A 24,030-nucleotide genomic window follows, 5' to 3' on the forward strand; every position below is an offset into this window, starting at 1 on the left:
AGAAGGAGAGCAGCCCAGGCATCTAGAATTGTGGGAGATGATGGGCTTCAGAAAAGAGAGGGGTGCCAAGAGAAGCAGTTGATGGCTTCACTGTTATATTTTTGATTTTCTAAGTATCCAACATGTTTCTAGATTTCTTTTAAAAAGTACATGAAGAATATCCTCAATTTCCTACCAATTCCTTTAATCTAAATATTGCAGTGATTTAGGAAGTATATTTTTCTCTCTTCTAGGAATCAAGGCTGCTATTTCCCTCACCTTTGTTTACAGCACACCTGATACTTGTCAGCACTCAGCAGGAACTGAGTTGGTGGAAAACAGTCAGCCTGTTCCAAGACTAATGTTAGAAAAATTCTTTGATCAGTTGTCAGCAAATGCAACTGAGCCATCTCCTGAAAGACAGCAAACATAACTTATGACACTGTGCACTCATCCCGCCATAACAAGAAATTTCAAATGCATTCCAAAACCCAGGTCTAATACACCAGTTAAGCAAAAACATCCAGACACAGTGAATTCCATAGTGAATGCCACATAAACCGCTGCATTCTCAAAACACTGACACAGCTACAGGCTGTGTGCGCGTAGCTCATAAAAGAAACCTCTAAACTGAAGTGGCACTGCCATCCTTAGACACAACCTAAGAATTACAAGTTTCACTAATATGATACCACTCAAAAAGGAAAATTAAGACAAATCATTTGAATTTTTGGATACATTTGTAAAAAGAGCCATATCAGTACAGACCCAAAATAAAATCCCACAGAAGAAAATGCTCCCATTCATACCAGGTTTTTATTTAATAATTGCTATGATTATTACTATTATTATTATGGAACGGCCTGGCCAAGTGTAATTGATAAAAAGCCAACTTGGTTACTGATCTAACAGCAGCAGGCTGTATGTGAAAGATCTAAAGAAATAAAAGTGACTGACTCCACAAAGGAAATCATGAAACTGACTATACACAAAGAGCTGTCAAATGCACAAAGTAAACTGAGGGGGAAATAAAGACAAATATTTTCTTTTCTCTAATGCCTTTTAATTATAGTAATAGCAGGTGCTACGTTTTATCTACAGGAAATAAAAATTTCAGACATAAATGTAACATTTAGGTTGAGGGTGCAATTTTAACATTTGAATCTGTGCTGAAAAACTACTAATACATATTTGTCAGAAGGGGATTTAATAGGTGGATGGAGGGGGAAGGACTAGAATAGAAATGTTGACAGAAATAATAGTCCTACCAACCTAGCATGTACTCAAATTAATCTAAATGGATGAATGTTTCTTTCAGAAATTTCTAAGGCACCCATCACTTTGATATCTAAACTCAGTGTCAGTTGACATAGCATGAACAAATATTCCTTCAGTCAAAAATAATAAAAGTAGAAATATTTCATTTGAAAGAATCAACCACAATTAATAAACAGATATGAGCAATCTTACCTTTGGTAGAATATGCTTCAGCAATCATCCTCAGCCTATAAGGAGGCACAGCAACAAGCTGCAAGTCATCAACTTCAACCCTAGCGTAAGTGTTAAGAGCTTCTTTGTAATCACCTTCCACATAGTTTAACTTGGCCATAATTAAGTTGGCTTCTTGTAAAAATTCTGGCTAGAAAAAGAGAGGCATAAGATAAACTATTTTTTCTGAGGCAAAACACTTTAAAAAATGACAGAAAGTTATCTGCACCCTAGTAATTTCCAACATATTGTGGAAGACTTTCCGGAAGATTTTTCATTCCCAGATTACAGTTTACTATTTTTATTCTGTAGTTAAATTTTCAGATAATATTTGGGAGGCTATTACAGAAAAACACATATTGAGTCCCTCACCAAACTACAGAACACTGATTTTATTCTAACCAGTCATTTTTATGCTTGGAAATATACATTATTTCATATCTGATTATGTAAGCATCCTTGAATCTGAATTAGAATTAGGATCCTAGCGTCCCCTGTGGTGTACAAACATTTAAGATGACACACCCTTTCCACCCATGAAGTTTACAGTTTAACATGACAACCAATATATGAAGGTAGGAATAGAAGGAGATAATGAATTATAAATTTATCACTGTTATTTTAAGTTTAGTAATTAGGCACTGGCTTTCCCCATCTGCTCCTCAGCCTAGTCATTTTAATCTGGTTGATTTCTTGTAAGTGGAGAGAAGGGTCTTGAAAAAGGGTTCACAGGAAGAGAGGTCAATACCCTCTCAGATCAGTTTAAGGAGGGCATGGAAGAAATCTCAAAGATGGCTGTGGAAGATGACAAATAGGGTGTTGAAAGAGCATCACTGGTGAGGCAAAGTGGAAGAGGGAGACATAGTAATATGCAATAGTGGATAAGTATGAAGAGAGAGCGTTGTGAAGTGCCTTGAAGGGGAGGACATATATATTTCACATCCAACACCAAGCATCATAGTTTGATGATAAATATCTAAAGGTGGGCCAGAATGGGCTCCAAGCAGAATTGAGGATAAAAACGTCTTGTATGGTTTTCCTCAAAACATGGAACAAGTTTGCAGTTTCACTACAGTGCTGAATATTTACACTGATTTTGTTTTCTTAATAGAAGGGGATGCTGTGAGACTATTTCAGTAATGTCTGTGACGCACTTTGACATAACCAAATGCAAGGTACTATGGGAATGCAAAGTGTTATTATTCCTTGAAGCGCATTCTGTGTCAAGTATCATGTCACTGTGTAAATAAGCTGTTCACAAGACATCTTGAAAATTCTTTATTTAAACATCCCTGGGGTCAACAGCTTTCTTTTAAATGTTAACTTTCACTATTAGATTAGTCTGAACAAACTTCCATAAGCAAATTAAAGGGATCAAATCCCAAAATACTGAAGATATTCTGGAAGTAATAAAATGGCGTAACAAGAACACTGTAACCAGAGAATTATCTGAGCTCTCAGAAGCTCTCATAAAGCTTTTCCTCTCAATTAACTTCCAACTATATCCTTAATTTTCTAACCCTTTCTCCAGACTTCTGTGAATACCTTTAGGTTTCCTCTGTCAAGTGCTGCAGTGAGATGTTTCCTGACCTCGGTCAGCTTTGGCCGGGGACCCCGGGGACTAGTGCCCTGTTTAAAAGGATTTTCCTTCAAAAACTGTTCTAGTTTTGACTCCCCAAGGAGAAGTTCTGCCATGTCATCTATAAAGAGAAAAAAACAGCGTCAAAGGGAAAAAGTCTTCACAACAGTAATAGCCATTCTATCCAGCTGATATTTCACACAGATTACAGAGGAAGCATACAGCAGTGGAGGTAATTATTTTTAGTTCTGGACTTTAAATGCAGAACTCAGGGTAGAGATACATTAAGGGCCAGTGACCGAGATTTAACACGGCGTTATAAAAGTGGTGTTTATTATTTTATTTTTCAATTTATCACTTAAATACTTATCATAGCATTATAGGAGCACTATAGCATTATAGTCACAGAGATTAAGGCAAATCTATTTCCCATTAATTGGGATCTAATATTCTATAACCTTTTGGTTTTTTAAAATCAAAAACCATTGAGAAGAGGTGCAGCTCTCAGGGCTTTCCGAATACAGGTAAACTCAGCATTTGATGAATTTCCGGCAGCAGTGAATTCTAGAGGCAAGCACCTGCTACCAAGAATGCCCTAACCCGTCTCACAAACATCATACTTGCAATTGTTAGATTAAGATTTCTACCTGAATACAGATTATGTGGCAGCTCAGAGAAGGAGATTTCCCTCAGGATTTCCTGGTCAATTAGGGCATTACAGATGGGCACCAGCTACTTGAATTTTATCTGGAAGTTAACCAGCAGCCAGCACTAGCACTTCCATCTTGGACAACTGACTTTCATTCAGTTTCCCATTTTTGCCAGACCTTGGAAAAACAAGGCAATGGCTCAATCTGGGTATGATAAAGGTGACAGAGCTATCAATCATCAGGAGGTTGAGAACACTGTAACCCTTATCAGCTTCCCAAGTGCCTTCACCTACACATTAAACAGAAGAGGTAATAAGGCTGGGCTTTGTGATTCTGATACCATTCTAATCAGATTCCTTCCACTGTGTCAGGTCTCGCAAACAGATCAACTGCATCTTATGTTTGACATTATTAAGACTGCTGAAAGTTCTAGCTGGATTAGTGCATCTGACCTGTGTACACTGAAATTATGAAATCAGAGTGAGTAATACTGTTTCTGTATCATATCCTGATCTTAAATGTAACAGGCAGATGTCTGAAGGACAAAAGGATGTCAGATACCATTTCATTTGGCCTGACAGAAACAGCAACAACTTTGGACAACCATTCCATCCATATCTCAATGGTGTACACTTCCCATTTCAAAGCAGAAAAAATAGTAATTTTGCTCAATTATGTATCCAAATAATTTCAATAAAGGTAAAAATCTTCTTCCTGATTTGTAGAGCACCCAGCCTACCAAAAATAAGTCAGTGCTGTGTTGTCAGCTATTATCAACTCTTGTCCTGAATATTCACCAATGTATTGAATTATATATAGGAGCAGGCAAGCTCCACTGTTCCGTAGGCATCAGTAATATGGGGAAATGGCTCGAGTTAGAACTATTCCTGTGTTGAAACCTATATATGCCTTTGTCAAAAGGCAAACTGACATTTGATCATTTTACTCCTAGAAGAAGTAAGCCCAAAGTTCTCAGAAGTGTTTTCATTTCATAGTGTTAGTGACATTAGAGTTAGTTTAGATTTAGTTAGTTAGACTAACAAGCCAAACTAGAGTTCTGAAATAAATGCCAATATTTTCCACTTACATATTTTAAAAAATAGGCTAGAGAAGACTTTCAATACAATGTACTCAATGAAGCTGTTATAACCAATCACCTTATGCACTGAATTTGATAACCTTGAATTAAATGTATCAACTCTTACATAAACCTCAAATGAAAGGGTCTCATAGCAAAGAAGATCTTTTGATCTAGTAAAAGACAAGGAACCCTCTGTTAACTGCTGCAGGAAACCAGCAGGTTAAGGAGGCTTTTAGTATTTGCTTCATCACTCATAAGGACTGAGCATTTTTATGAAATTCACAAGACTAAATAATGCTTACGAAGTACTCCTTGTATTTACAAAGCAAGGAAATCTTTCCCAGTGGTATGAATTTTTCTACAATTATCAAGATACTTTCAACTGTGACTTTAACAGCTGCAATTTGTAATCAAAAAGGTCATTACAGTTTCTCAAGGGTAGACTCTCAAAATTAGGACATCAGTTACAAAGTCTGAAGCGGATTCTAGTACTTCACAGGTAAATTTTTATTGTATCTGAAGAAATAAAGGTATGGCAGACCAATATGCTCCCATACATTACACAGTGCTGACACTTGCCCCTTTCAAGAAAGGTTAACTTCACAAGCACTGCACATTTTGAAGCAAACTAAGTGAAACTGCAACAAAATCATTTAACTGTAACAGTCTGCTCAGAAGGAAAGAATAGAAAATAATGGCATAAGAGATGATTCAATGCTGAAAATGAGAAAAGAGGACAAGCCATATAGCAACAGCAAGTGGAAGAAAGTAATCTTGTATCATTGATCCAATAAATATTTTACAGATAAGGATTCATACTATAGGCATTCCAGCACAAAGTAATTTGCATCAATATCAACAGCCGTGCTGCAAGTGCTGATATGACAAGTCTAGTGAACATATACTGAAATGTAGAAATAGAATGGGCAATTTTAACCTTCTGCAATAATACAATAAGGCACCATTTTCAAAGATACCAGAACTCTAGAATGAACACATTTTTTAAAATACTTGATATGGTAGGATACCTTTTCACTTTGCGATAGGCAGCTAATTATGTATTTTATATTTTTCTTCAAACATGGCTTAAACTCTAATGGGCTAGATAAGTGCAAACATTCTGAATCTAACAAAGGACACTACTAACAAAATACTTGGGATACAAAAGAAGAGATCTGTATCTAACATTATAGGGCATATTTCATCCCCATGGATACAGCCTCATTTCAAATTTTATTGAAATAACCATTCTAATATCCATTCGAAAACCAGGTAACAGAATCTGACATTATAAAGGTACAAGAGATTGTGTTTAGAGGTTTCCTCAGTCGTGATGTACTTTCCCTCAGTAACTGCCCCATCCAAATGGAGGTCAGACATGGTAAACTGTGTACACACTAAAAAATAGCTTTGACGGCACAGTAATGCTATTCAATGTATCTCACTTTCACTCAATGTGAGGAATTTAACAAGAAGTATGTGAAAATTTCCTCTTGAGCAAGATCAGCAGTCAGCCACAAGCTTACAATAAAACTGCACTTCAAACACGTTCACAGGCCCCCAGGATTCTGTCATCTGCTTTTCAGAGGAAAGATTACTGAGGGTATGTCTACACTGCAATTAAACACCCACGGCTGACCCATATGAACTGACTCCAGCTCAAGGGCTCGGGCTATGGGGCTATAAAATTGTGATGTAGACCTTTGGGGCTCAAGCTGGAGCTCAAACTCAGGAACCCCATGAAGGGGTAGGGGAAAGGCTATTTTTTATCAATGATCTGGAAGCAAACAAAATCACTGTTAATAAAATTTGCAGATGACACAAACACTGGCAGAGAGATAAATAATGAGGAGGACAGGTCAATCACAAGGAACAATCTGAATCGTTTGGTAAGCTGGGCCCCTTCGAACAAAATACATTTTATACAGCCACATGCTATCAGGCACTGTCTCCAAAAATTAGGCCTAATGGCTGAAGCGTGGGTCACAGCTAGGCATAGGTTTGTGTCTGGGCCAAGGAATTGAGATCCAGAGGCAGGGCAGGATCAAAACCGAGATCAGAGTCTGTAGACAAACCAGGATCAGAATGGTAGCCAGAGGCCAGGTGCAGGACGTAAGTCAAATCTGGGAGGTCAGAGTCCAAAGACAAGCCAACCTCATACCAAAGTCGGAGTTCAGATAGGTGCCAAAGGTCAAAACCAGATAGAGTCTGAGGCTTTGGGGATGTGACATGCGGGGGGGTGGCTATACCTCAAAGTAGCACCCTATAAACTTCATATTTATCCTTTGTATATGGTTGTGATATTTCTTCCAAAGCATGCCTTGTAAGCTATTATATGAAAAATCATGATCTGCTGAAACTCATTGTTTTGTTAAAATATGTACTGTGACAGGGCAAGGCCAGATGGAGATAGATAATATTAGCTCCAGGCTAAACAAATCCCTGGTACCAGGATAAGTGAAATGGCAGCTGCTCCAGGTCAATTAAGAAGCCTGGGGCCAATTAAGAACTTTCCAGAAGGCAGGGAGAATGCTAGGTTGATTGGGACACCTGAAGCCAATCAGGGGCTGGCTGAAACTAGTTAAAAGCCTCCCAGTTAGTCAGGTGGGTGTGCATGTCACGAGCTGTGGGAGGAAGTTGCACTGTTGGAGAGACTGAGTAGTACACACCATATCAGGCACAAGGAAGGAGGCCCTGAGGTAAGGGTGAAGTGGAGCTTGAGGAAGTGGGGGCTGCTGTGGGGAAGTAGCCCAGGGAATTGTACATGTCATGTTTCTAAAAGGTCAGCTACCACAGCTGATACTATTAGGGTCCCTAGGCTGGAGCCCCAAGTAGAGGGTGGGCCCGGGCTCCCCCCCTTCCCCCTTTGCCTCGATTAATCACTGAGACTGGGAGACAACAGAGACTGTGCAAGGAAGGACAACTTCTCCTCACCTCCCTCGCTGGCTTATGATGAAAATGGCTCAGTAGACTGTGACCCTTGTCCCTAGAGAGAGAAGGGTTACGTGGAGGGTCACAGTGAGCCTCTGAGGCTAGCGAAATCTGCCAGGACACGCGGGACCCACGAAGGCAAGGACACAGCTTTGTCACAGTACATACATAGTTACTGTGTATGAAGTTATGAGATTCTGCTATATGGCTGTTATTGAAATATGTTGAGAGTCTGGGAGACACCCACAGCCAGCTCTCCAGGTGGGCATTAAACGACTATCAACAACCATGGACCAGCAGGGGAATTGTAACCAAGAGATTTACAATTCAATAAGAGACAGTTGTGCAAGCACCACACAATGGGGACTGCTCAACTCTGTGACTCAGCAAAGCCCACCAGGACATGTCTGGACCAGTGTTTTTCCGGTGACATGAATTGAGAGTATAAAATAAGGGACAGTGACATCATGAGACCACCTCACTCCTCCTCCATCTACTCTGAAGACAACAAGAACGCTGGGAAGACAAGAACTTTGAACTGGGGAGATTGGTCCCAGGCTGAGAAGGGAATTTAGACTGTATATTAAGAATTGTAATGTGCCTGTAACATCCAATGAAGTGAGAAAAACTGTTTGATTCAAATCTTACTAAGAATGATAAAGTTTAGGATTTAGAATGAGTGTTTACTTTTTATTTCTTAGATAACTATCTCCGACCTTTATGCCGACCACTTATAATCACTTTAAATCTTTCTGTAATAAATAAACTTCTTTTAATGTTTTATCTTTACCAGTGAGTTTGTCTAAAGCATTTGGGAAAAAGACAGTTACCTGTTCCGTAACTGGTGTTCTTCTAGAAGTGTTACTCGTGTCCATTCCATATTAGGTGTGTGTGCTTGCCACATGCACCGGTGCCGGAAGTTTTCCCCTCAGTGGTATCCGTAGGGGACCAGCTCTGGCACCCTCTGGAGTGTAGAGCATCTAGGCCGTATTGTCCGTAAACACTCTCACCACTTTGCCTGACAGATGCAGTAGGAAGACCCCGCAGGCCAGACGTACCACTCTGAGCTCCTTGACATTTATGTGCAATGTCATCTCCTCTGGGGATCATGTCCCTTGGGTCTGTAGCTCACCTAGATGCACTCCCCAGCCAATGGCCAAAGCGTCCAATATCAGTTTGACTGAGTGGCATGTGCTATCGAATGAAACTCCTTCCAGGACAGCCTTGGGGTCGGTCCACTACTGCATGGATGTAAGTATCACTGGTGGAACAGTAACAACCTTGTGCAAGTGCTCTCTGGACTGGGAATAGACTGTCGCCAGCCACAGCTGCACGGGTCACATTCTGAAGCCTTGCATGGTGGATGACATACGTACATGCTGCCATGTGGCCCAGCAGATGCAGATGTACCCAGCTGTGGTTAGAGCGAACGCAGAGATCCCCTGCGATGAAGTCCACCATCATCTGGAACCTCTCCTGTGATGGGAAAGCTCTGGCACAGGTGGAGTCGAGCAAAACTCCGATAAACTCTATCCTTTGCACCAGATAGAATGTTGATTTCTTGTAGTTCACCAACAGGCCCAGGACCGGCACGTGACCTGTCGCACCGCAATGTCCCATTAGACTTGAGACCTGGTGCAGCCTTTGATCAGACAGTCATCGAGATACAAGTATATTTGAATACCCCGAAGCCTGAGGTAAGCTGCTACCACTGACATGCACTTGGTAAACACCCTTGGTGCTGTTGCTAGGCCGAAAGGGAGGACTGCAAACTGGTAGTGGTCCGATCCCACTGTGATGCGCAAGAAGCATCTGTGTCCATGGAAGATCACTAAATGAAACTAAGCATCCTTCAAGTCGAGGGCGGCATACCAGTCTCCCGGATCCAGGGAGGGTATGATGGAGGCCAGGGAGAGCATGTGGAACTTCAACTTCTTTAGGTATTTGTTGAGGTTTCGCAGGTCCAGGATGGGTCTTAGACCGCCTTTGGCCTTTGGGATTAGAAAGTACCGGGAATAGAATTCCTTGTTCCTTCACCCACAAGGAACTTCCTCCACCGTTCCCAGCTGTAGCAGGCCCTTTACCTCCTGGACAAGGAGAAGAGATCTGGAGATAAATGTGGGAAGGGAGGGACAGGCAGTAGAAACAAAAGGGAAACCATTTGAGCAGCATATTTCAGAAGTCATGTGGTCTTTCTGAGTGTAGTCTTCATTGATTTGAGATCTACCATCCCATTCTCTCACGAGAAGAGAAAACCTATTATGACAGCAGACCATAAAAGAGAGCCAGTTTGGGAATATTTTAATGAAGTTCCTCTACCTGTGAGTAAGACAGGCATGTGTGCAAAATGCAAAGAGTGCAACAAAGAAATACAAGGCCTGGTTTCCCGAATGAAACACCATCATGAGACGTATTCCTTCTCAGGAGGAAGCGGCGTTGAAGATGATGAAAGGAACATGCCTGAATATGCAGGATCTTAAGGACGGCCTGTCTTCCTTCTGGACTATTCTTGAATTCTCATGTTTGAGCAAAAAATATAGTTATTAGTCTATGGTAGTACCATTTTAGATGCAGTTGTGATAAAAAAAATAAATGGCTGAAATAGGCAGATCTTACTTTAAAGGTGAAATTGTAAAAGGAAGTACTAAGTGTCAGTGAATGCAATGAGTAATACTAAATGAGCAGTATGATAACAACAATTAAATAACTGCATTGACTTATTTTGTTTAGGAGAATCCATCCTCAACATACAGGTTTCAGAAGACAATCCACCTTCAAGATCACCATCATTTTCTATAGTTTCAGAGTTATCTGCCAATGATAGTGTTTCAGTCACATCATTTATGTCACATAGCCACAGTATATCACCTGTAGCAAAAAGAAAAAAAACACTCCATCATCCAGAAACAACCATAGATACGTCTGTGATAAGAAACAGCAGATTACAAAAAGAGGTAATTGGTAAAAAAATTGCCCAGTTTGTTTATGCAACAATCACTCCTTTCCATATGATTGAGAACCCACACTTCATAAACATGATTCAGACATTAGGACCAGAATACAGTCCACCCAACAGAGCAGATGTCACAGGCAAACTGCAGGATAAAGTGTATGAAAGAGAAATTGAGCAGTGTGCAAAAGGTCTAGAGGGTAAAATTGTTAACCTGAGTCTTGATGGGTGAAGCAATGTCCACTATGATCCTGTTGTATGTGCTTGTGTGACAACAGAAGAAGAGAATATCTTCCTTACAGAAATAATTGATATATCAAGAAATGCACACACAGCAAAATACTTACAAGTAGCAGCAGTAAAAGCTATAACAAACTGTGAAAAAAATTCAAACGTCTGGAACGCTGCTTGGTCACAGACAATGCTGCAAATGTATCAAAGATGAGAAGAAATTATTTAGAAGAGCGTCCCAAGCTAATAACATACAGTTGCAGTGCTCATTTGATGCACCTCCTAGCCAAACACTTCAGTGTTCCAGAAATAAAGGCTAAAGTTGTTCAAACTGCAATGTACTTCTGTAACAACCATTTTGCAGCAGCTGCTCTGAAAAAAGTGGGAGGAACCAAGCTAACTCTCCCACAAGACATGCGATGGAACTCAGTAGTGGACTCTTTTGAGCACTATATCAAGAACTAGCTTAATCGGATGACAGTTTGTGAACAAAATCGTGAAAAAAAAAGATGGCACTGTCACAGCCAAAGTTCTCAACATTGGGCTTAAGACAAATGTTGAACACATGCTGAGTAAGTACTCTGAAGCCTATTTCTGTAGCCTTGAACAAAATGCAGGGAAATAGCTGTTTTATTGCTGATGCTGTTGAAATTTGGAAGGAGCTGAGTGAGATCTTAAAAGAGAAATATGCACTGACAGAGTTAAAATTACAAGCATTAAAAAAACGAATGGGACAAGCACTATCTCCAGTTCATTTTCTTGCAAATATTCTCAATGCTCGGTACCAGGGTCAAACCTTAACTGCTGAAGAAGAGTTGGCCATGACATGGACATCCAGCAATCATTCCTCCATAATGCCAACTATAATAAACTTCAGAGCTTAAGATTAACCATTCAAGAAATATATGTTTGCTGATGATGTTTTAAAGAAAGTCACACCAGTGAACTGGTGGAAGTCACTTAGGCACTTGGATTCAGAGACCGTTGAAGTGATAATCTCACTTTTAACAGCAGTAGCTTCTTCTGCCGGTGTAGAAAGAATATTTTCTTGCTTTGGACTAATTCATTCCAAATTGAGAAATCATTTGGGACCTGAAAAATAATTTGGGACATGAAAGCTTGTTCTTCTTTTCCAGATTATGAACGAACAGGAAAATGAAGGTGAAGACGCCTGAGTTAACTGCAGAAGCCAATATTTTAAGTTTCTCATGTTGACCTGGCCGACATAGTCGATTTAATTTCTGTTTTTTTTTTTTAAAAATTTCATTTAACTATTTTAGTTAAAAACAGTTTTAACAAAAACAAACCTGATTTTAAAAAACGTGAATGTTTAACTTAATTCAAAAATTCATATGCTTGTTTTGTTAAAATATTATATGTTTGCTGTTGAAGAAAAAAAATCCAGCCTACACAAAACAATTTAAATGTCTGCTGGTGATGTTCTCCTTCTAATACATCATGGCAAGAAAATCCTCCAAATATTAATGATTAACCTGTTGAATTGGAGATAGTTCACCTCCCAGTGACTTCATAAATATCTGCTTCAATTATCTTTGGTAAATGAAATAACCAAACAATCATTCATTTTCTAATATAGCTGTAAAACTTATCTGAAAAGTTTTCAAAATAAATGAGTTTAAACATGTATAGTGTGTACCTTCTAAAAATGAAACCTACACCTATCTCTGAGTTGTGAAGAATACATCTTAATTCTGTAACAACCAACAAGAATGCACCTTTATGTAGAAATCCATGATTAAATCGAGTCTTCCTGACTAGTGATTTAAATCAAATCCACCCTGTTCTACAGGGTCTTGATCAGTGTAAAGTGGTACATTTCTGGGGTGCAAAGCGAGGGGGATTTCCTGCTGTTCTCCTGTGTATGGTTGATTAATGGCTTAGAGCAGCGTTTCTCAAACTGGGGTCCATGGACACCTGGGGGTCCACGAGGGTACTCCAGGGGGTCTACGGACCCCGCTGATCAACTCCTCCTCCCTCTATCTCCCATAGGCTACTCAAGCCAAACCAGGAGATTTTTTTGCCTAAAACTCCGGCAGCACAGTAGGGCTAAGACAGGTCTGCCCTGGCCGCATGCTGCTTCCGGAAGCGGACAGCATGTCCCGGGGGGCGGGGGGCACCCATCACCCAAACTCCTTCCCAGAGCCCGCACCCTGCACCCCAAGCCCTTCCACCAGCCTGGTGAAAATGAGGGTGGGGGGAGAGCGAGCGATGGAGAGAGGGTGGATGGAGTGAATGGGGGGGGCGTGGGAAGAGGTGGGGAGGGAGTGGAGCCTTGGGGGAAGGGGTGGAGTGGGGACGGGGCCTGGAGCTGAAAAGGAGGGCTTGGGGGTCCCTGAAAATTTTTTAATCAAAACAGGGTTTCTTGGGTTGCTAAAGTTTGAGAACCACTGCCTTAGAGACCATTCATGCAACTTAGATTCACAGAATCATAGAATATCAGGGTTGGAAGGGACCTCAGGAGGTCATCTAATCCAACCCTCTGCTCAAAGCAGGACCAATCACCAACTAAATCATCCCAGCCAGGGCTGTGTCAAGCCTGACCTTAAAAATATCTAAGGAAGGAGATTCCACCATCTCCTTAAGTAACCCATTCCAGTGCCTCAGCACCCTCCTAGTGAAAAAGTTTTTCCCTAATATCCAACCTAACCTCCCGCACTGCAACTTGAGACCATTACTCCTTGTTCTGTCATCTGCTACCACTGAGAACAGTCTAGAGCCATCCTCTTTGGAACCCCCTTTCAGGTAGCTGAAAGCAGCTATCAAATCCCTGCTCATTCTTTTCTTCTGCAGACTAAATAATCCCAATTCTCTCAGCCTCTCCTCATAAATCATGTGCTCCAGCCCCCTAATCATTTTCGTTGCCCTCCGCTGGACTCTTTCCAGTTTTTCCACATCCTTCTTGTAGTGTGGGGCCCAAAACTGGACACAGTACTCCAGATGAGGCCTCACCAATGTCGAATAGAGGGGAACAATCACATCCCTCGATCTGCTGGCAATGCTCCCACTTATACAGCCCAAAATGCCATTAGCCTTCTTGGCAACAAGGGCACACTGTTGACTCATATCCAGCTTCTCATCCCCTGCAACACCTAGGTCCTTTTCTGCAGAACTGCTGCCTAGCCACTCAGTCCCTAGTCTGTAGCAGTGCATGGGATTCTTCCGTCCTAAGTGCAGAACTCTGTACTTGTCCTTGTTGAACCTCATCAGATTACTTTTGGCCCAATCCTCTAATTTGTCTAGGGCCCTCTGTATTCTATCCCTACCTTCCAGCATATCTACCACTCCTCCCAGTTAAGTGTCATCTGCAAACTTGCTGAGGGTGCAATCCACGCCATCTTCCAGATCATTAATGAAGATACTGAACAAAACCGGCCTCAGGACCGACCCTTGGGGCACTCCACTTGATACTGGCTGCCAACTAGACATGGAGCCATTGATCACTACCTGTTGAGCCCAAGGCTGTAGCCAGCTTTCTATCCACCTTATAGTTCATTCATCCAGCCCATACCTCTTTAACTTGCTGGCAAGAATACTGTGGGAACTTATCCAGGTGTGTCCCTGCATGTTGTTGACTGAGTGATCACAGCACCTGGAGAGGTTTGCTGCTTGTCACTAGCAAAGCATCGTGAGAGACAGCCGCAGGCTGAAGAGTTAAGGGAGCGGAGTGTTCCCACAGTTCCAGGTTGTACCCCACGGATCTGTCACAGGAGGAAGGAGGCGGCAAGACTAGAGCAGGTCAGTGATGTCGCTGGAGTGAGGCTAGTGCAAGGGGGAAAAGGACAGGGCTCAAGCAAGACTGGGGCAGGAGTCTGATGTACTGAAAGGCAGCAGAAAGGTTCCTGGCCAGGTAGCTCTGTTGCTCAGACTCTGGTGAGGTTGTGGAAATACCTGAGCCTGTGGTCATCTGACCCAGGATCTGCTCAGTGATAGGTGCTGTGGTGAGTCAGCACTCAACAGAGCCTGCAGTGAGTCAGCCCTCAGGCATGCAGCAGCAGCCTGACTGAGCAGCCCTGGTTTGGCTGTGAGTTTGCCACATACATGCATGGTCATCTAGGAATTAACAATGCTGGCCATAAATCCAGTAAATGTGTGGGGAGGATTGGGGGAGGCAGACTATATCCTGGAAAACATCGACTCTGAAAAGGATTTAAGGTCATAGTGGACAAGCAACGCAACATAAGCCCCCATTAACATACTATGGGAACAAAGGCTAATGCAATCCTTGGAGGGGAGGAAAAGGAAGGAGGTGATTTTACCCCTGAATACAGCTTTGGTGAGACTGATACTGGAATATTGTATCCAGTTCTACTGTCCACATTTTTAAAAGGATGTTAAAAAATTGGAGAGGATGCAGAGAAGAGCCACAAAAATGATTGGAGTGCTGGAAAAAATACCGGAAAGTGAGAAACGAAGATGCAATCAGAAAAAGATCAACAGATTACTTGATTATATTGTACCTATACCTTCACAGGAAGAAAACAGCAGATACTAGTAGCTGAGAAAGGCATAACAAGAACCAACGGCTAGAATTTAAATCTAGACATCCAAATTAGAAACAAGCAAAAACTTTTAAGTGAAGATGATCAGACAGCGAGCATGGAAAAATTCAGCCCGAATGTTTAAAGTTCAGCAAACTTACAAGCAACTGAAAATGAGGTTTTATAAAGGCAAATGTGTGGCAAATGACTGTATGTGGCATTAAAAACTCCGTCTATAAGAGTCGTGAACAGGTCTGACTACCAAAAGGAGGCTGCCAGACAACTCTCAAATACCAATTCTACAGGCCATTTCTCAGTTATCTCGAGGCCAGTTTTCAAAAATGCATCCCTATATCTGATAAAGTCAATCCATCTTATACCCAGTAGTCGCTAGGGGCAAGGCACATGAAATGCCTCCAGTCTCCTGATACCTTGTTTAGGCAATGTACATGTTTCAGATCCATATAAGAGGACTGCAAGAATTGGTTTGATAAATCCACACTTTTGTATATAGTTTCACCTGCTTTGACTCCAGACCTTATGTAAGTCCTTCACGTATGAGGCTGCTAAACCATTTTTCCTTAGGGTGTGTGACTGGCTGCGCCAATTTGATGACAGTTTAGTGCCTAGATAGATTAAGTCATCCACTACTTCCACAGTTTGTTTGGAAGCACAGATATCTTGTCACAACTCACAATATTCCCCTCCAGTTATCAAAATCAAGATGCCACAATCTGAATAGTACTACCATCATCTCTCTTAGGCAGAAGATATTTACTGAGAACCAGCAATTCTGTTCCACATCTTATTACATCAGTTATGTTCTGAAACAAAGTCAAAATAAGTGAAAAATATTTGCCTCTCATTTGTGTGGAAAGAGAATAAAGAATTAGTTTACAACAGAGTAGGCAGCTCCTGACACACAAGAAGCCCCTGATCCTCTTGGCTTTTACTCCACATGGGAACAAAACAAACTGAAATTGACAAGATCCATTCTTCTTTCCTACTAGGGCTGTCAAGCGACTAAAAAAATTAATCACGATTAATCACACTGTTAAACAATAATAGAATACCATTTATTTAAATATTTTGGATGTTTTCCAGTGGTGAGCTGGAGCCGGTTCACACCAGTTCGCGTGAACCGGTTGTTAAATTTTGCAGCCGGTTGAGAACCGGTTGTTAAAGGGGTGGGCAAATTCCTGTCCTGCCCGTCCCGCCCAAGCTCTTGGCTCCCCTCACTCCTGTCCTGCCCGAGCTCTCGGCTCCCCCTGTGAATTTGTACTCACCCGGAGGCACTGCGCGCCTTCGGCAGCATTTCAGCAGCGGGCCCTTCACTCGTTCCGGGGTCTTCAGCAGCAGGTCCTTCAGTGCCGCTGAAGACTCAGTGCCGCTGAAGACCCAGAGCCAGTGAAAAACCTGCCGCTGAAGTGCTGCCGAAGACCCGGAGTGACTGAAGGAACTGGATCTTCAGCTTCTGGCAGCTCATCACTGATGTTTTCTACATTTTCAAATACGCTGATTTCAGTTACAACACAGAATACGATATATATGAAAATGTAGAAACACATCCAAAATACTTAATAAATTTCAATTGGTATTCTACGGTTTAACAATGCAATTAAAACAGCGATTAATCACAATTAATTTTTTTAATCGCGATTATTTTTAATCGCATGAGTTAACTACAATTAATCAAACAGCCTTACTTCCTACTAATCTCCAGGTACAATGGAAGCAGCACAGTGAAAATAACAAATATTCTGTCCACTTCAAATTTACTGCTCTGCTCCCACATGAAGCAGGATAAACATAAGGAAAAGTAGGATTAACATGAAACAAAACACTAGGAGAAGGTGGCGGCAGCAGCCAGGGAAGGGAGCCAAAAAAACCCAAACACACACAAACTAAGAAATAAGGCAGACAGATCAAAACAAATGAGGCAAGGAAGAGAAGGCAAGAAACTTAACAGAAATAGATTAGAAAATTAAAAAGAAGGTGTTAAATGTTTTGTATATCTGCAATGGCAAACTACAGAACTGCAAGCAATGTTTCTTTTGCGCTACAATTTGTCAAAGTGTTTACTTTGTATTTGTGGCATCTGCATGCAACCTCATTAGAAAGGCGTCAGTGGAAAGTTTTCTCTCTTTTGTATACAGTGTGACATTTCACATCAACTAAGGTGTCTAGAAAATGGATCTGAACTACAGAGGGTTGCCTCTTTGGTACCCTGGATCACGTTGTTTTTCAGCAAGACCCACAGACCCCAGTGCAATTCAGGAGAGTCAAATTCTCAGTAGCAGTGACATGGGGCTGGAAGCAGGTCTGCAAATGAGGGGAAATCCATGAGCTGTAACCACTTCATCCACTCAGTTGTATTCCCAAACTGACACTATATGGATCTTATCTTTCCAAAATATGAACAATAAAAAAGAATTGTAAAAACTGCTGTTTGGAGGAAGTGTGGTTTGATTTTTTTGAGCAACTACAATCATGATATAAAATTCCATTGTAATAATTTATTTTGAGCTACCTCCTGTTTCATCACTACACAATGTCATGAATTTGCAACTTACCAGTGGCCTTGACTATCATGATATTCAGTGTTTTTGTGAGAGCCCCAGTTCCAGGAGTCATTTGACGTGAGAATCTCAGCTTTAAAAAAAAAAAAATGTCTAGCCCTCATAATTGCGGAGAAAAGCTTGAAAGTGTGAACATTAGAGGCTCAAAACTCACATAAGTAAAATCAAAGGGACCCAAAATATATTTTAAAGATCTCATGATTTTAAAGACAATCTCACAATTTTGGAGGGTCTGACTTTTTTTTAAAACACTGTTGACTGTCACCATTAAGAACAACTCTCCAATCAAAAAGATAACTTCAGAGACAAGTTTTGGCTACATGCAATTGCTAATCAACAGTATTCCAGCCATTGGTAGTTGCTGCTACAGCATCCTGATCTAGAGGTCTCAGTAGAATATTAACAGTGAGAAGCTCCTAACCTCTTAATTCCAACTTTCAAACTAGATCCTTCTGCAGCCATGGACAGGTCACTTTTACACATGCTACTGAGGGCAGAAGCCTATTTTTAAAGTAACTTTTGCCCATGCAGGATTCACGGTAGTTTTATAAGCTATGAGCACATTTCCTGTCCATTTGCAAATAATAATTAAGAATGGCAGCCAACTCAGACTGGCTCAAAATAGAGAAAATCCAACTTCTGTACCACCTTGAAATGGAAAAACGAAAAGCATGATCTCACTCTGAACACTTAATATTTAGCATTCGAACACTTTACATTTCAAAGCTCTGAACATTATGTACAAACAGAACTTATCTTCATAGGTAAGGGTCTTGCTAGTTTTCTGTCACAAGAAAAATCTGACTCATACCTCCCTGTTCGTTCTCTAGTTAGCCAAAACTAGACTAATAGGACTGAAAAACTTCATATATTTATCTGACAGAGAAGATGTTCTTTTCAGTTAGCCAAAGTGCAATTGAGATATCACAGATAGAGAAACCAAAGGTATTTAATTTTACAAAATCATGCATATTTATTTTGGTAACACTGTATTTAAAAAATAAATAAGTAAAAGAAGACTTGGCCAGTAATTCCCAATTTGTTTTATTATTTTTGTTCTATTTAATTTAACCACACTCACAACCATAGCATTTTGATGACTGGTGCCTTTGAGTATTTGTTGACACTTAGCTTGTAAGTTATTCACTTGACAGAGATTCACGGCAGCCCCCAGTTTGGCCACTTTTGCTAGTGGCTCAAACCTGCCATCCACTCAGCTAACCTCATCACTGGCCAGCATGGGGTAAAAGGAAGGAGAACAATTCCCGCAGTTTCTGCTGGCCCACCTAGTGGGTCGGGGGACAGGCCAGGAACCTTCCCCTCTGGTGGGACCCCCAGTCCAGGTCAACTCCTCCTGTACCCAATAGGGAGCTGGGGGGATGGGGGAAACCAAGGCCCGCCCTCTACTCCAGGTTCCAGCCCAGGGCCCTGTGGATCACAGCTGTCTACAGCGTTTCTTGTAACAACTGTATGACAGCTACAACTCCCTGGGCTACTTCCCCATGGCCTCCTCCCAACACCTTCTTTATCCTCACCACAGCACCTTCCTCCTGATTTCTGATAACGCTTGTACTCCTCAGTCCTCCAGCAGTATGCCTTCTTGCTCTCACAGCTCCTTGTGCCCTCTTGCTCCCAGCTCCCTGCACGTGCCTCGCTAACTGAAGTGAGATCCTTTTTAAACCAGGTGTCCTGATTAGCCTGTCTGTCCTAATTGACTCTAGTAGCTTCTTAATTGGTTCCAGGTGTCCTAATTAGCCTGCCTGCCATAACTGGTTCCAGCAACTTCCTGATTGTTCTGGAACAGCCCATTATCTTACTCAGGGAAAAGGGACCTCCTTAATTTAGGGCTAATGTATCTACCCTCTATCACTCTCCTGTAGCCATCCGGCCTGACCCTGTCACAGCACATACTGATGACATGTACACACATATTAATGACATTAGGTTATACATCAGGGATCAGCAACGTTTGGCACGTAGCCTGCCAGGGTAAGCACCCTGGCAGGCCGGGACAGTTTGTTTACCTGCCGTGTTCGCAGGTTCGGCCTGCGTTTCACCGCTCCAGGCCAATGGGGGCTGTGGGAAGTGGCGGCCAGCACATCCCTCAGCCCGGGCCACTTCCCGCAGCCTGGAGCGGTGAACCGCAGCCAATGGGAGCCGCGATCGGCCGAACCTGCAGATGCTGCAGGTAAACAAACCAGCCTAGCCCACCAGGAGGTTTACCCTGGCGGGCCATGTGCCAAACACTGCCGATTCCTATTATACACGTTATTTTTGTTTTCCCGGTTATTTTGGTTCTTTCCCTGTGGTGTACCTGTTACATTTGAGGGTAAAGACTTGGAAACCCCCTATGCCATTCTACCATTATTTATGTATTTAGGTGAAGGTCTCAGATATGTGTGTGGGTGTTGACTTTGCTTTCTGGGTGAAAGGTTTCAGACACATGCAAGCCAACTTTGCTAATTGGGTGAAAGGTTCCAGACTTAGATATGCTAACTTTGCCTTAGCTTAACATACAGGATATGGCCTGTAGATCCCTTGCATTACAGCTGAACGTAGATTTATAAATTTATATTAAAAGTATTACAATAAACCAAATACTTAAACTATAAGAAAAGATATACATATGCAAGCAAGCAGGTTAATTCTACAGACTGCACGCCCCCATTTGACGGGGTGGTTTGCAACAATGAACCCTGCCACATAGGTACGGATGTAGGTGGTTAAGCATCTGTGGGGACAGTTTTAACACCATTTTCCCTCAGTCAGCGTAGAGGAAGGGTATTAAAAAGATATTTTGGACCCTGGCATGTTTTTGGAGTGGGCACCATGTATACATATTTATTATTCTTAACATTTGGTGCCCATTTAGGTTTCTGCTTGGGCCTGTTGGATTTATACTGCAATCTAAAACAAGAATATAATTTCAATTGCAATTCCTTAGATAATAACCCATTTTTTTTATTCAAAATTTTCCCCAGGAGTTGTTGCAGGCTTATTACCCTTATTTGTTAACTGGGTAATAGCTTGTTTGGCTTTGTCCATATCGTTAGTGATTTGTATGAGGTGCGGTTTTTTACAAGCCAATAATGACTTTAACTGTAACCCTAGTGGGGGAATGTAGACAAGAAAGGTGGGTGTACTTTGGATAGTTAAATCCTGATAGGCTGGACTGGACTGGATAATGGTGATGTTTTTAAAAGTGGGAATAAAGGAAATAGCTTGATTCCCTATTAAAGTTGCTTTGGAATAAAACAAAAAATTGGCTTTGTGACGGGACACTTTAAGGGACCATATCGGTAACCACGCAAAATTGGCTATTTTCAGCATAGGTTACCCTTTCTGTTGGAGTTTTTCACTTAGTCAGCCTTTCCAGGCATGACAACAATGAATTTTGTAATTTTTTTCTCTGCAGTTCACACAGAACAGTGTTTGTTTTAAACACATTACACCTACAAATATACTAAGGCCCTTTTTTAGAGCAACAGGCCATTTGTGGTACTTTTCAGATCTGAGCTGGAGGGTGATAGACCACCAAGGGAGGTGCATTAATGCATTCCCTATAGATGTCGCCTTTGAGGTGAACTATAGAATGGACAGCTACCAATTGCCTGTACATATTCTTGTTTGGGTTAAATACTGGTAACGAGACTGTGAATGAGACATACAAGGATCGTGCCATTATACAATTTTTAGAAAGAGAACAACCATTTTGGTTGGGGTGAGGTGTCACAGATTTCATTTTTTTTTATAGCATCACTGATAAATGCTGGCATAAATTCAAATATGTGGGGTTTTTTTTTTTGCTTTTCCTGTGACAATCCCTTTATTTCCGGTAACATTGGACTGACCACTTGGTTGGCTTCCTTTTGTAACACATAATTTATATGTTTGCGAATTTTTTACATATTCGCTTGGTTTCAAATTGATACTTCTGAATCAAATAGTTCTGTTAAGGATCCTAAACTTTCAAGAAGATTTAAGCTACACTTTCTTCTTGAGGTATGTTGTTTATGGATTTTATTATCCATCCCCAACAGAACAATATTTTGCACTTGTTGTTGATAGGCTGCAATCCTATCCACAAGTTGTACTTGGAAAAGGGAAGCCACTTTGGTATGCTGACAATAGCTAAATTTTTCTAGATACTAATGAGACAAATTTAACACTACAGGAATATGCATAACCGGAACCTGATTAATTACTTTCCCTATTATGGGCATTGTAGTGAAACCACTAGCAGGTTCTGGGTTTATCACTGGACAAGTTACATTATTTGGTATTGGATTGTTATAATTATAGTTAATAATTGGATTTCAAACCTTAAGTTTAAATTTACATTTAGTACATATTTTTTGCTTTGGTCTAAAAAGTAGCTATAATGAGTGCTTTATATTGTTTTTATTTCTTATATTTAAGTTTATATAAGGTTAAACTTCCTCCCGTTATTAGATTATTAGAAATGGCTTTGGTTTTTTAAGTTTCATAAGGTATTTCGTGTTTTAGGGAAGTTGCATTTGTTGGTGAGGAGGTATAAGTTTGACATCCTTCCCCCTTTGAGTTATTATTTAAGGGACAAATTTTTTTCCAGCCACTGGATGGCAACAAGATTACTTTAACCAATTGATATTTAAAGGTGACATCTTTCCCTTTAATTTCCTTAGCCTAGGGGATAGGACTGTGGATTAGTTTTGGGCTGAGTAGAATAGTCCATTTTTTTTTGTGTTGGTATGTTTTGTTTTACGTGTTCAGACAACTGAACATGACCGTGTCATCTGGTTTTATGGGGTTGTAACAGTTCAGTTTCAAATTTGTGATTTTGGCTTAGTTTTACCCTCAGAGCAATGATAAGGGTGAAGTAAACTAGAAATATTAATGTTGATTTTATGGTTGCAATCTGCTGGACTTTAGTTGTTGCAATTTTGTTGGATGATGTTCACTTAAGTTCTGAGGAGGAAGTTGCTTTTGCGACCTGAATGACTGATACAGCTTTAACTGATTAACATGGTAAATTTTGCTTTTATTACACTTGCCTTTTTTATCCTAATTTCATACACTGCTGAACTGAGTTTACCAATGACTCAGAAGGGTCCGATTCATTGATTACAAGCCTATGCTTTGGTGCTTTATATGATAACAGCATTACTGTGTCTTTAACTTTCCAAGTATTCTTTTTTTGGATTTTGTTAAAGTAGGCCTTTGCCTTTTGTCTGGATTTTCCCAATTTAGCAGCTACCTGCAAGTTGACCTGATTTAAATGTTCTTGCAGATTCTGCAGGTACATATTCATTTATATCTTTTTTAATTGAGTGCCACTAATGTGCCAAATTAAATGTTTTGGTAATTACATCGTTTGGCCTGTTATTACTTCAAAGGGTGTTTTATTAGGAGATGCAGCCAGTTAAATGCCATTAAAATTAGAGGCATGAGAGTGTCCCAGTTACGTCCACTGGCATTAACCATTTCTTAACATTACTTTTATCGTTTGATTGGTTTGTTTCATCACCCAGATAACTGTGGTCTGTATGGGATGTGGAGTTTTTGAGGGACTTCCATTAATTTAAGACAGTCCCTAAAGAACTGTCCAGTGAAATGTGATCCCTGGTTTGATTTTACCTTTGCAGGGATCCCCCATTGAGAGAAGACTTACTCTACTAGGACCTTGGCGGTGGCTTTTGCAGTATTGGCGTTAAGAGGAAATGCCTCTACCCACTTTGAAAAAGGACTGACAACTACTAATACGCATTGGTTACCTCTTTGAGTCCTTGGCAAAGGACCTACAAAGTCAATCTGCAAAGCCATCCAAGGACCTTCATACACCTGAGATTTTAATGGCGCATTTCTTTTGGATGGAGTTGGATTGGCTTGGGCACATCCCAGACAGTTATTACAATATTCTTGCACATTCATTTTAAGAAGTGGCCACCATTCCACAGATGCAAGATGCTGGACAGTTTTGTCCACTCCCTGGTGTTCTTCTGTAGGAGTGTCATGAACCATGTACATTATTTTCCTCCATAAGTGAGCTGGAACTACCTATACAGGGAAAGGACCTCCTGTATA

The 24,030-nt window shown here is 40.9% G+C and overlaps 1 protein-coding gene across 6 annotated transcripts in view; it reads right to left on the reverse strand.

Annotated features, from left to right (window-relative positions):
* Positions 1-24,030, reverse strand: part of TTC7B (tetratricopeptide repeat domain 7B) — a 331,494-nt gene that overhangs the window by 302,509 nt on the left and 4,955 nt on the right. For 4 of the 6 annotated variants that reach the window (XM_074956113.1, XM_074956116.1, XM_074956114.1 and 1 more), the window contains exons 2-3: positions 3,013-3,167; positions 1,450-1,618 (exon numbers count right to left, since the gene is read on the reverse strand). The exons of 1 other annotated variant lie outside the window; for it this stretch is intronic. In XM_074956113.1, the coding sequence (XP_074812214.1) occupies positions 1,450-1,618; positions 3,013-3,167 (324 nt within the window). Of the gene's footprint in view, positions 1-1,449; positions 1,619-3,012; positions 3,168-8,538; positions 9,309-24,030 lie in introns of those variants that run through there. One more of the 6 variants, XM_074956112.1, reaches the window with a different exon arrangement.

This window comes from Natator depressus, chromosome 6 (genome assembly GCF_965152275.1).
Source record: "Natator depressus isolate rNatDep1 chromosome 6, rNatDep2.hap1, whole genome shotgun sequence".
In the NCBI taxonomy this organism is placed as follows: Eukaryota; Metazoa; Chordata; order Testudines; family Cheloniidae; genus Natator; species Natator depressus.